Below are 12,203 nucleotides of genomic sequence, written 5' to 3' on the forward strand. Positions count from 1 at the left end.
TAACGGCCAGATCCACCGCTAGCAGATATTGTCCTCTTTGGGCTTTCCCTTTCAGGCTTTCCCTCAAGGTTTTAAAACGCGTCTACTAGGGAAAGGTCTCCATATCCTTATAATGGTGATTTGTTCTCCTCCACAACCAACGTGGGACATCACAAATTACATCATGAACTATTGGGATATAAAATAAGCAATAGTTTCAAAACTTCAAGCAACGCATCTTCCTTAAGCAATGCTCTTTATTTGAATTACTCACTATTTTGTCAAACAATTCACCACCAGTAATGTACTCCAAGATTATATAAATCTTAGTACGGCTTGCAAGAACCTACAAGCCAAAATGGATACTGTATCCAGTGTTAAACAAGAAAAAGGAAGTTCAAACCCAAGCTCTTGACAAGAGGCTAAAAATAATAATTGAGAATATATCCTTCAGAAAATTAATCCATGCCTCGTGAAGACGAACAACGTAAGGGTGCCTCACAAGCTTCATGATAGAAATCTCCTTCTTTATCTGCAGAATATTAGTAACAGTTAATGGAAGAAACGCTAGTAACATCACAGGATCAAATATTGAAAAAGCTTTGGATTGCATTCCAATAAGATTATAAGAACTATAAAGTTAATCAGTAGAAGATTGTGGATCGAGCTTAAAATAAATGAAGAACATTGGTAGGACAACTTGTAACGCAAACATTCAGAAGCTTATGATATAAAAATGTCTAGCTCAATCAAACATACATCAAAATACCTGCCAGTTACCTTGTTTTTCAAAGATAGCATCCGTGTATGAATTTTTTTCTTACGACTGTTGCATCACCGACCAATTATTTACACTACTCAGGAGAAAAGAGTACAAAAGCTACAGATGGATAGAGTTTGTACCAAGAACAGTAAGATTCCCCATCCGATAATATTTGCAGCTTTAATCAAACAGTATAAAGCAGGCAAATAATTTCTCTACACTCAAACTTCATTTTTCTCCTCTTCATTCCCTAAATTGGCCCACGTGGGACTTTCATCCAACACCTCCCCTCGAACAAAATACGTCTACCCTTAATCGAGGCTTGACTCCTTTTCTTTTGGAGTCTTAGTCATTTTTTACTATGCCTTCGAGACTCACAATACTTTGTTCGACATTTGAGGATTCTATTGATATGGCTAAGTTTAGGGCATAGCTCTAATACTATGTTAGATGAACATGACTCTCCACAATGGTATGATATTGTTCACTTTGAGCATAAACTTTCATGGCTTTGCTTTGGGCTTCCCCAAAAGGCCTCATACCAATGGAGATAGTATTCTTTGATTATAAACCTATGACCATTCCCTAAATTAGCCGACGTGGGACTTTCATCCAACAGCTTATAAATGAAGCTCAAGCTCAGTTGAATATTTTAACTCAATTGATATCATTAGCATTCACTGTGATACTATGTATCATTTAATTCAACAGTCGAAATCATTGAAGCATGTAATCACAGGCAATACTGTTTTGATGGCTAACTATGAGACATTCTAACTTTATACATACTCAATTTCATTATCTCAGCTTCAATTGGTAGCTGCAGTAGCAATGAAGAGATCATATAAATCAAATTCCAAAAGCGATTCCTCTCAATTTAACTCTAGTTCTCTGTTAAGAATAAGAACGAACATGTTTCCACTCCTTAGAACAAAGATTAGAGAGAAGATAAAGACCTGATCGACCATCTTGAGCTTGATTATGGTGCTCCGGTCGAGGATTTTCATAGCAACACTCTCACCAGTCTCAGTGTTCTGAGCGAACTTCACCTTTGCAAAAGTACCTTCTCCAATCGTCCTTCCGACCTCGTAAATGCCGATTTTTCTAACCACCATCTCCGCCGTCAATCAACTCCGCTCCGGCAATAAAAATCCTAATCTCCAGAACACGATTTCAGCATTTTCACTCAATCTTTTGCAGAAACTCGTTGGCTAATCAAAGCCGTCGCCGAGAAACTTTTTCGCTTGCAAGATTGGAAAAATGCATAAAACGAAATCGTGGAAGTTGGTGATTTGATTCTCTTTCGGCTCTGTTTGTCAAAGGAATTTTGTTCTTATTCAGCTTCAAAAGCAGTCTTTGAAGATGTGAAACAGTAACAAGGCAGCGGAAATGGATGACTTTTCTAAAAATCAAAATTAGGAGAAATTTAATTTAAATTCATGACAAAAAAAAAAATATATATATATATATATATATATTATATAAATAAATAATTATTCGAATGAAATTTCTTTTTTATTTTTCTTACACATTGTATTTAAAATATAAAAAAATAAAAACAAAAATTATATTTTGAATTCTCGAGGTCTTCGGGATTTGTGTGTAAGAATTTTGTAAGAAATAGCAGATTTTAATATTAATTCTAATAATTACAAAAATAAATAATAAAGCCTTATAAATTCAATATTATTCACAATTTTTTAAATGTCTAAACAATTATCTAAATGAGACGATTATTCAACGATACGTGAGTTATTCTTTTTTTAAAAAAAATGAAGTCAAAATATGTTTGTTCACTTAAAATTTATTTAATAAGGTCAAAATATATTTTTTTCACTTAAAATTTATTTAATAGAGTCAAAATATAAGGTCAAAAATGTATTTTCACATAAATTTTATTTAATAAAAGTCAAAATATCACTTAAAAATTATTTAATGGAGATCATGTTAAATTAATTTTATGTATTTGATGGTCAATACACCCATTTTCTAAGATAATAACAGTCAGATAGTTAATGAATGGAAGAAAAGTGCAAACGTTCTTTTTAATAGATGACATGTCATGCACGATAATGTTGATGAATGGCGCCTTCTCAAAAACCCTCAAATAATATACTAAAAACTTATATATGATTATAAATTCAGTCTCTAAATTTTAAAAATTAATCTAAAGTTTTGCGCGTGTAATGTGGATTTATTGATTTAAATAGTATGGGAATGTAAAGTCTAAGCAATATCTTAATTGATATGATGGAGGGTTTTTGAAGCAATCATCAATAAATGATCAAACAAAGAGGAAACTTCAAAGTGATCATCAAAATCTTATCCAAATATTATCCAAATAAAATCAAATTCTTATCTAATGGGTGATAGGTGAGATCCCACCAAAGTTGGAGAAGAGGAACAAAACATTCCTCACAAGGGCGTAGAAACTTAGCTATAGTAGACGTGTTTTAAAACCTATACGGAAAAGCCCAAAAAGGACGGAAGAAAGGAAACTCAGATACTAAAAATGATAATATCTACTAACGATAGGCTTGAGCAACTATGAAGTCTAGCTAGCTCTTCTTTCCATGGGTTCCCACCAACTCAACCAGGTTTGTATCGGTAATACTGATTATGATGTCCCTTGATTTCTCTGTAAAGGGGGCTGCATAGTTTTCTATGTAGAAAATGAAGTCGTGGGGTCATGAACAGCGAGGGGAATAAGGTGACAGATTTCATTTGGGGTTGCCAAAAGGTCCAAAGAGTTGGCACATTCACAAGCTCATCCCAAGCAATGCGTCAAAATTAGCGACAAAACTACCCATTCTGAACATAAATCCCTTCATTTCTCAATATAGACATCAAACAATGACGATACGAATTCATCAACACCTATATGATCATCCACCCACAACTCAATTTATTATACTAATGACAATGAAAAATGATTTACCCACGTTCTCTTTTTGTAATCACAAACCAGAGGCTTTGGAAGCGTTAATCACATTACCCTCCGGATTATAGGAGCCTGCACCACCGCTAGTAGGTCTCCCATGATCGACCCCCACCGGAGCCATGGTCTGATAAGGCGGCGCGGTGGTAAAGTAAACATGTCTGCCGGTGTTGTCATACGCAACCTGAGTGTAGCCAGACTCGTTCATCGCAACACTTGTCTGCATCACTTGAATTCCCTCTGTAGTGTAAGGTGCAACCGAACTGTGAACCTGGGCTTCACGGTATGCATGCATTCCGTAATACGGCTGGTGCCCGACTGGTCCATTGATGGGTCTACACGTCTGAGCTTGAAATAAACCCCCGGCTGTTGGAATTAGATATATTGATTGGTCGGTCGACGGAGCATTGGCTGATGCAGCCACTGGATAACCACCGGAGATCACCTGCCTTTCAGGGAAGTACGCCGCAGGGACTGCCAATGGTACAGACAGAGGAACTGGAGCAATTTTCTCTGCAACCTTTGGTGGGTGAGGATCGCTTGCAGAAGTCTTGGAGTCGGTCTCATTGCTACTTCTCTCGGTTATCACTTGCTGCAAATCCTGAATCTGCCTCTGAAACTCCGACGGAGAAACAATAGGTTCTCCGACCAAATGACGATCTTCAGATCCACAATCAGACCCCGCCGAAATGTCCTTCACCGCCATATTCGACACGGTATGAACGGCGGCCGAATCGGTCAAGTTAGAACAAGAAACCGGAGGCGGATGGTAACCTTTATCAAATCCAAACAAGAAATCAGGATTCGAGACAGATCCAGAAACATCCACAGGCGGCGACGAATCTTCCAGAGACTGAATCCGCACAGAATTCAAAGCATCGACGAACCACTGCCTGTCCGATTTAGAATCCCGGGAATCAAGAATCATCGGGGGAGATGGATTTAGAGGGAACAGAAAAAGCCTCATCCTCGCAGGCTTCGAGACGCGATGCAACCGGTCGTACTCCAACATCATATGTTCGAGATCTTCATCGTTAGTAACAGAAATCAACGCATCGAGATCTTCGCCAGGGAGTTGGTACTTAAAACAAACAGTAACATTGCAAAGAGCAGATAACCTGGAAGAGAGCGCGGAGAAACTGATAATACGATCAACGGCGAGAATCTTGGTGTCACCACCGGTGTAAGTGAGTTGATTATCATGGGCTCTAGGCTGTATCTTGCCGCCATAGCTGCACATGAATTTGACTTTGTAATTGTTGGCGGCGTTGAGGTTGGAAGGCGTCTCGTCCCAAGAGGGATTATCACCGGAACGAGGAGAGGAGTCTCGAGAATCGGCATAGGAGGAGTAGGAATAGTTTTCCATCGGAGAAAGAATTGAAGAAGAAGAAGAAGAAGATTTTAGGGTTTAGTAGCCATTGGTGACGACGAGAGATTTGGGGGGAAAAAACAAAAACTGAAACTGGAAGTTCAGTTACGGCGGCGAGAGGTGGAGGAAGAAAGCAGAGGGGGTTGTGTGGGGCCCATTAGAAGTTGTATACTGACACGTGGGACCCAATACGTACTGTTAAAGTAATTTGACAGCGAGGTTTGTGCTGATTTTTTTTTTGAAACAAGAAAAATAATCGAATTAAGGTTAAGTTACTGTTATGCCCTTGCTAATAAAATATATTTCTTAATTATTTAGGAATATATTTTTAAATTTTTAAACTTGGTAAATTATATTGCTTTTATTGAATTGAATTAAAAATAAAAGTAAAGATTAAAATAATATAATAAAACAAAGGTATTGAAGAGCCATCAATGCAAGGGCCCCATGAAATTCATGTGCCTTTGTCGTGGGCATTTTTCACGATTTTAAATTCAAATTTTAAATGGTATTTTTTTTTTCTCCATAAATTAATTATTTATTTTAAATTTCTATTTGAATATTTATTATTATTATTATTATTATTTTGTCTTTTTAGTACCAAAAAAATGGAAATCTTAATAAATATAATTTTGAAAAATATTATAATTAATTAATATACTAAATGTCGTATAATTCTAGTAAGATACAATTACGAATCACTCCGGGAGACATTTTCTTTAGGTTTAGGGTTTAGGGTTTAAGGTTTAGGGTATAATTCCGAGAAATCCCCGCGAGCATTGGACTTGGGCCTAATATTGGGCTCATAGACTTTTTTGGGTCATATTATACATCTGGCCGTAAATGAAACCCAAATTAAATTTAATTCTGGTGCTCATTAGGTTGAGTTTATCTTATGGTAATTTGAACGATGATTTTTTACATTTTGGTCGACAATAATATGTAATCAGGTATAATTGATAATGGGTTCGAAAATTTTGTATACATGGACGTTCTAATTACTTTAAAAAGAAAATGATGGTCTACATCAATCCCCGAGGTTTCTATCACTGACATTGGGTGCTCCTCGAGTAGGGGCGTTCTTCTTTGGATAAAACCCAAAGAGCTGCAATGACACGGGATTCTTCCAACCCCTTTATATTAGAGAAAAAACGAAGCATAAGTAACCTTACTCGTAATGGGCCTTCCAACCCCTTTCTATCACTAAGGAACGCTAACCTTCTCAATAAAAGACATATATTTGAATCAGTTGAACTATTTTTTTGTCCATTAATGTCGGAGGGGAGGCTGAATACCGACAATTATAAGCCTAATTATATTTGTCCTTCTAACTCGTAAAAAGTCAAAACATGGAAAACGTTAAGGTCGAGTTAATTAATTTTTACCTCTTTGTTAATTAGATTCTAATGATAGCAATTAAGTTTAACTAATCAAAAAATGGGTCTACTGAGACAGCAAAATCTTTAGAGATCAATTATTATGGTGAAAGTCAAAACCATAAAAGGTAAAACATGTACAAATTGGTAGAGACCCTAATAACGATTAATGAAGTTAATGACATTAATTAGTGCCTTAATTAGCTAGACAAAAGCAATTGCCATTAATTAAGCATTATTTATTTATTTATTTAATTAATCCTTTAAATTTAATAAAATTTGATGATCCCTAGAATTTAGGTCACGGGGTATGACATGTTTCTCTTGGAAAGAGGTCCACTTTTTCGTTACCATCACCAAAGAATGCATGTCCTTTAGTTTTTAATTTTTTTAATTTTATTTTTTACTATTTAATCAACTTCTCGAGATTCTGTTATGTAACTATTTTTGTTTACGTACCATTTTCTATGTAAATTTGAACTTCTAACCTTACGAGAAAACGTACATGTGATATCTCGTCTAGGGTGGAGCAGAAAATAAAATATTTCTTATAAGGATGTAGAAACCTCTTTTTAGTAGACGTGGTTTAAGACCGTGAGGTCAACGACTATATGTAACATGTCAAAATAGACAATATTTATCCGTGGTCATATAAGGGTGTGGAATCTTCTTTCTAATATACATGTTTTAAGACCATGAAGTCGATGATTATACGTAACAGGCCAAAACAGACAATATCTATTAGTGACGTGCAAGCAATATCTACTAGCGGTGAGAAGTCATATAAGGGTGTGGAATCTTCTTTCTAGTAAATGTGTTTTAAGACCGTGAAGCCGACGATGATATGTAACGGGCCAAAACAGACAATATTTATCAATGATTGATAGACAATATCTACTAGCGGTGAGAAGTCGTATAAGGGTGTGGAATCTTCTTTCTAGTAAATGTGTTTTAAGACCGTGAAGCCGACGATTATACGTAACGGGTCAAAACAGACAATATTTATCGATGATTGGCAAACCATATCTACTAGCGGTGAGAAGTCATATAAGGGTGTGGAATCTTCTTTCTAGTAAATGTGTTTTAAGACTGTGAAGCCGACGATAATACGTAACGGGCCAAAACAGACAATATCTATTAGCAATGGGCAGACCATATCTACTAGCGGTAATAAGTCATATAAGGGCGTGTAATCTTCTTTCTAGTAAATGTGTTTTAAGACCGTGAAGTTGATGATTATACGTAGCAATCCAAAACAAACAATATCTATTAGCGATTGACAAATGATATCTACTAGAGGTGAGAAGTCCTATATAAGGGTGTGAAATCTTCTTTCTAGTAAATATGTTTTAAGACCGTGAAGCCGACGATTATATGTAACGGGCCAAAACAAGTGATTGGTAGACAATATCTACTAGCGATAAAAAGTCATATAAGGGTGTGGAATCTTCTTTCTAGTAAACGTGTTTTAAGACCATGAAGCCGACGATTATACGTAATGGGCCAAAACAGACAAGATTTATCAGTGATTGACAAACCATATCTACTAGCGGAGAAAAGTCATATAAGGATATGGAATCTTCTTTTTAGTAAACATGTTTTAAGACCGTGAAACCAACGATGATACGTAACGGGCAAAAACAGACAATATCTACTAGCGGTGAGAAGCCGTATAAGGGTGTGAAATCTTCTTTCTAGTAAACGTGTTTTAAGACCGTAAAGACGATAATTATACATAGCGAGTCAAAACAGACGATATCTATTAGCAATTGACGAACAATATCTAATAGCGGTTAGCACTAACTGAAATAAATAAAGAAAATAAGGTTGAGCATTAGAGAGTGAAAAATAGATGAAAATTGGTGACAGAGGGAGATGGATGGATGATACGCTGACAAGGTCAGCACGTCATATGAAAATAGTGGGCCCATTTGGGGCACAAATTAAGGGTATTTGTGTAAATAAATTATTTAACGGTTTCTATTCAAAACTATATTTTAAAAAAATTTATTAATATTTTAAATAGAAAATCAAAATGGTAGAATTTCTATTAAATTTAATAGATCAATTAATTTTAAAAAAATTAAAAAAATATTAATTATGTACTACAATAATACTAGGAACGGACGTGGACACGAACAGGACAGGGCCCCTCGAAAGGGCTTCTTTCAAGTGGTACCTATGAGTATGTGTTTGGCATTGCGTTGCGTTTTGTTTTGGAATTTGGAGCCCTCTCAAAACAAGGCACTACCCGACGAAGTTCTTGCTTTTAGGGACCCCTCCCTTTCTCTCACTAAGTTTTAGAGAGACAAAATGGTGGTTTTCACCTTTATAATCACTCTCATATTTATATATATATATAAATATTGTGGGCTACCCAAAAACCACTTTTGGGATACCCTTTAATTGTAGGGTCCCTCCCTCTCTCTCTCCTCTATGCATGGGAATGGATTAGGGTCTCGTGATCTACTCGTGTCCCTCCTTCATTTGTCTCTTTAGGTTAATGGGGTGTTTTCTTTCTAATTTTATATTTGCTTTCATTTCAAACTAATCTCAACTAATTATTCTATTTCTTCCTCTTAGATTCCCTTAATTAACTTATTAATTACAAATCCTACCTCTTAAACACCATCACCTAACTAATTTAGTGATTAGGAGGAACGTGGGTTGGTTGAGTTGTCGGTCTTAGCAGACAGTGTAATTTCATTTCATGTATGTTTGTATCTAATTGTAACAGTTTAAGCCTACTGTTAGTAAATATTGTCTGTTTTAGTCAATTACGTATTGCTATTACATCTACTATGAGAGGTTTCTACACTTTTTTAATGAGTGCTTCTTTCCTCTGTATCCATCCATCGAGGCCCAACGTCCTTACAGGCACACTGGTATCTAACTCTTGTATCATTTGTAACTATTCAAGCCCACTGCTAAAAAAAATTGTCGGGTTTGACCCATTACGTATTTAGGTTCAACCTCGTAGTTTTAAAACGCATATACTAATTAGTAAATATTGTCTGTTTTAGTTCATTACACATTTATTGGGAGAGGTTTTTATAGCTTTTTCATGCTTCTTTCCCCTCTATCCACCTCCCTCTCTCTTTGGAAGCTCAACGTCCTTATTGGCACACTGGTGTCTGACTCTTGTACCATTTGTAACAGTTTAAGCCTACTGCTAAAAAATATTGTCGGATTTGACCCATTACGTATTTAGATTCAACCTTGTAGTAAATATTGTCTATTTTAGTCAATTATGTACTGTTGTTACCTTTACCATGAGAGGTTTCTACACCTTTTTAATGAGTGCTTCTTTCCCCTCTATTCACCTCTCTCTTTGGAGGCCCAACGTCTTTACTGACACACTGGTGTCTGACTCTTGTACCATTTGTAACAGTTCAAGTCCACTGCTAGAAAATATTGTCGGGTTTGACCCATTACGTATTTAGATTCAACCTCGTGATTTTAAGACGCATCTACTAAAAAGAGATTTTTACGAAAAATAAGATTACCTAACGTTATAGTATAGCATGTGAATATGAGATTCCTCTAGGTTCTGTTTTTTTTGGTACTTTCCTGACATAACCCATGTCTTATTCCAACACATAGATAGCTACTACTATTACAACCTTTTACTTCAACTAACTATTTCTTTATAAAAATAAAAAATAAAAAATATAATAAATTATCGAGAGTACGTTCCGCCTTTTGATTTATGAAAATTATTTCGTTCCGAGATTTAAAACGTTCTAATAAGATCGTCTTTTTCATTTATTTAATAAAATTTTATTTTATAAATTAAACCCAAATTTTCTTTTAATTTTCCGAAATTAAATAAGAATTAGGGAGGCGCCGGCAGCCGGCTATGGAAGTTTCCGGCAGCCACTGCTGACAGTGGCACGGCAGAATCAACGGCGGACATGGAGTTGACAGGATGTTGGTTTGGTCTATGTTCTGTTCTTGTTCAGTCAAGTTGTGTGTAATTTGTCAATGTTCTGATTTTACAGAAGAAATTAATAATAATAATAATAACAATAATAATTTTTGAATTACAAAAGAAACAAATAACAATTTTATATATTTATGTAAATTAAATTAATAAAAATAATAACATTAAAAAAATTAGAGATAATATATGAGTCGTAGATAGACGATTTTCATCCACATATTTACAGTAAGAGTTTTTTTTTAACTTTTTCACGACGGTAAAAGATGTTAATGTTGTTTTTAAAATTCCATGGGTATTTTTCGAAATAAAATAATAAATTTTTAGATATAATATATATGTTTGTTAGTTATGATTGGTTCATAATTATTTATTTATTTCTTTTTACTTCCCTATTTAAAATGGCAGTTTGTACTCGCATTTCTATATTTGTATTTAATTTGAAATATTCTTTAATTAAATTATTTAAAAACAAAAGCAAAAGCAATAATAATAATAATAATTGGGGAAAAAATTGGGTTAAAAACGAGGAATTTAATCATTAAAATAAAAGGTTTTGTTTTTCCAGGGGTACAAAGGGTACAATAATAAATATGTAATGTTTTTATTTGCATTTATCGCTTAATAAATAATATTATTTTTCCTATATTTAGTACATTAACCATGTGGAGTAAAAATAGAAAAAGCAACACACCATTCTAGATCTATCTAAATTAAATTAAATTAAATTAAATTAAAATAAAATAACGAGGACCTAATTATATAATTTAATTCTTAGGGAAAATACAAATAAGACAAAAATATCTAAATACCAAAAAGGACAAAATATCCAATTACGCAGCTGTCCACTTGGGTTTGGGTATTTATGTCATTTACTTTATCATAGCCGCGGTGGATAATTTCGTAATTTAGTATTCATTTTACTAATTATTTAATTTTAACGCTCCATCTCATGCAAATATATATATATATATAGATAGATAGTTTTTTTTTTTTAATTATAAAAATTAAATTAACTAATTAATGTTTATTATTTGTTTATAAATATATAGATTAAAATGTCCTGATCTGACATCGATTGTAGAGGGGAACAAAACAGAAACATTTCTTATAAGGGTATAAAAACCTGTCTCATATGAGTTTTAAAATTGTGAGGCTGACGACGATGCGTAATAGGCCAAAACAGATAATATTTTTCCAGCGATGAGCTTGAGCTGTTACGAATAGTATCAGAGCTAAACATGGGAAGGTGTGTAGCGAGGATGCTAACCCCTAAAGAGGGTAGATGGTGAGATTCCTAGTCCATTTGGGAGCTCGCTGGGTGGGCCGTTATAAATAGTATTAGAGCCAGACAGCAGGAGGCGTGTCAATGATGACGAGTTGGGTGATTAGTTACAAATGGTATCAGAGCCAGACAACGAAAGGTGTGTCGGGGATGTATAGTGAGATTCTGCATTGATTGGAGAATGTAACGAAATATTCCTTATAAAAGTGTGGCCAAAACGGACAATATTATTGTTTATAAGAGTGTGAAAACTTTTCACGCGTTTTAAAATTGCGATATAAGTAAGGGCAAAAGCGGGTAATTTTTTTTTAAGGTTAAGAGTGGATGGTGGTGGATCAGTTGTCAGCAACCTGTGTTTATGTTATGTCCAGTGGTCTTCTCATTTGGTCTGCAGAGATTTTGGTGAAAATGACTTTGACTGCCCTCGCCATTACTCGGGCACAGAAGATTCCATTTCCGGCCTCCGGGTTCATTCTTTTTATTTATTTATTTGTTTTAAATTATTAATTGTAATATTTATTCCTTTTTTTTTTTATAATTATTATTATAATCG

The 12,203-nt window shown here is 34.7% G+C and overlaps 2 protein-coding genes across 3 annotated transcripts; both read right to left on the reverse strand.

Annotated features, from left to right (window-relative positions):
- Positions 1 to 83: 83 nt before the first annotated feature.
- On the reverse strand, positions 84 to 2,143 carry LOC111805784 (CBL-interacting serine/threonine-protein kinase 8-like). Of its 2 annotated transcripts, none has more exons than XM_023691014.1 (3): positions 1,699 to 2,143; positions 449 to 511; positions 84 to 325 (listed from the first exon to the last, which is right to left on the reverse strand). In XM_023691014.1, exons 1-3 carry the CDS (start codon positions 1,855 to 1,857, stop codon positions 197 to 199), a joined length of 351 nt encoding a protein of 116 aa, XP_023546782.1. In that variant the 5' UTR covers positions 1,858 to 2,143; the 3' UTR covers positions 84 to 196. The 2 variants fall into 2 exon arrangements, with proteins under 2 accessions (XP_023546782.1, XP_023546783.1); XM_023691015.1 differs by having other exon boundaries at positions 226 to 344; positions 1,699 to 2,142.
- A 1,300-nt stretch (positions 2,144 to 3,443) lies between these two features.
- LOC111805937 lies at positions 3,444 to 5,174 on the reverse strand. The gene has a single exon (XM_023691237.1). It carries the CDS (start codon positions 5,044 to 5,046, stop codon positions 3,700 to 3,702), a length of 1,347 nt encoding a protein of 448 aa, XP_023547005.1. The 5' UTR covers positions 5,047 to 5,174; the 3' UTR covers positions 3,444 to 3,699.
- Positions 5,175 to 12,203: the final 7,029 nt, after the last annotated feature.

The sequence above is a fragment of the Cucurbita pepo genome, chromosome LG11 (genome assembly GCF_002806865.2).
Source record: "Cucurbita pepo subsp. pepo cultivar mu-cu-16 chromosome LG11, ASM280686v2, whole genome shotgun sequence".
Lineage (NCBI taxonomy): Eukaryota > Viridiplantae > Streptophyta > Magnoliopsida > Cucurbitales > Cucurbitaceae > Cucurbita > Cucurbita pepo.

Coding starts and splice junctions, on each gene's coding strand:
- LOC111805784 (XM_023691014.1), bottom strand. CDS start 1,857: ATGGTGGTTAGAAAAATCGGCATTTACGAGGTCGGAAGGACGATTGGA. Junction 512..1,698: donor AGCTCAAGATGGTCGATCAG/GTCTTTATCTTC, acceptor AATATTCTGCAG/ATAAAGAAGGAGATTTCTAT. Junction 326..448: donor ACGTTGTTCGTCTTCACGAG/GCATGGATTAAT, acceptor TTTGGCTTGTAG/GTTCTTGCAAGCCGTACTAA.
- LOC111805937 (XM_023691237.1), bottom strand. CDS start 5,046: ATGGAAAACTATTCCTACTCCTCCTATGCCGATTCTCGAGACTCCTCT.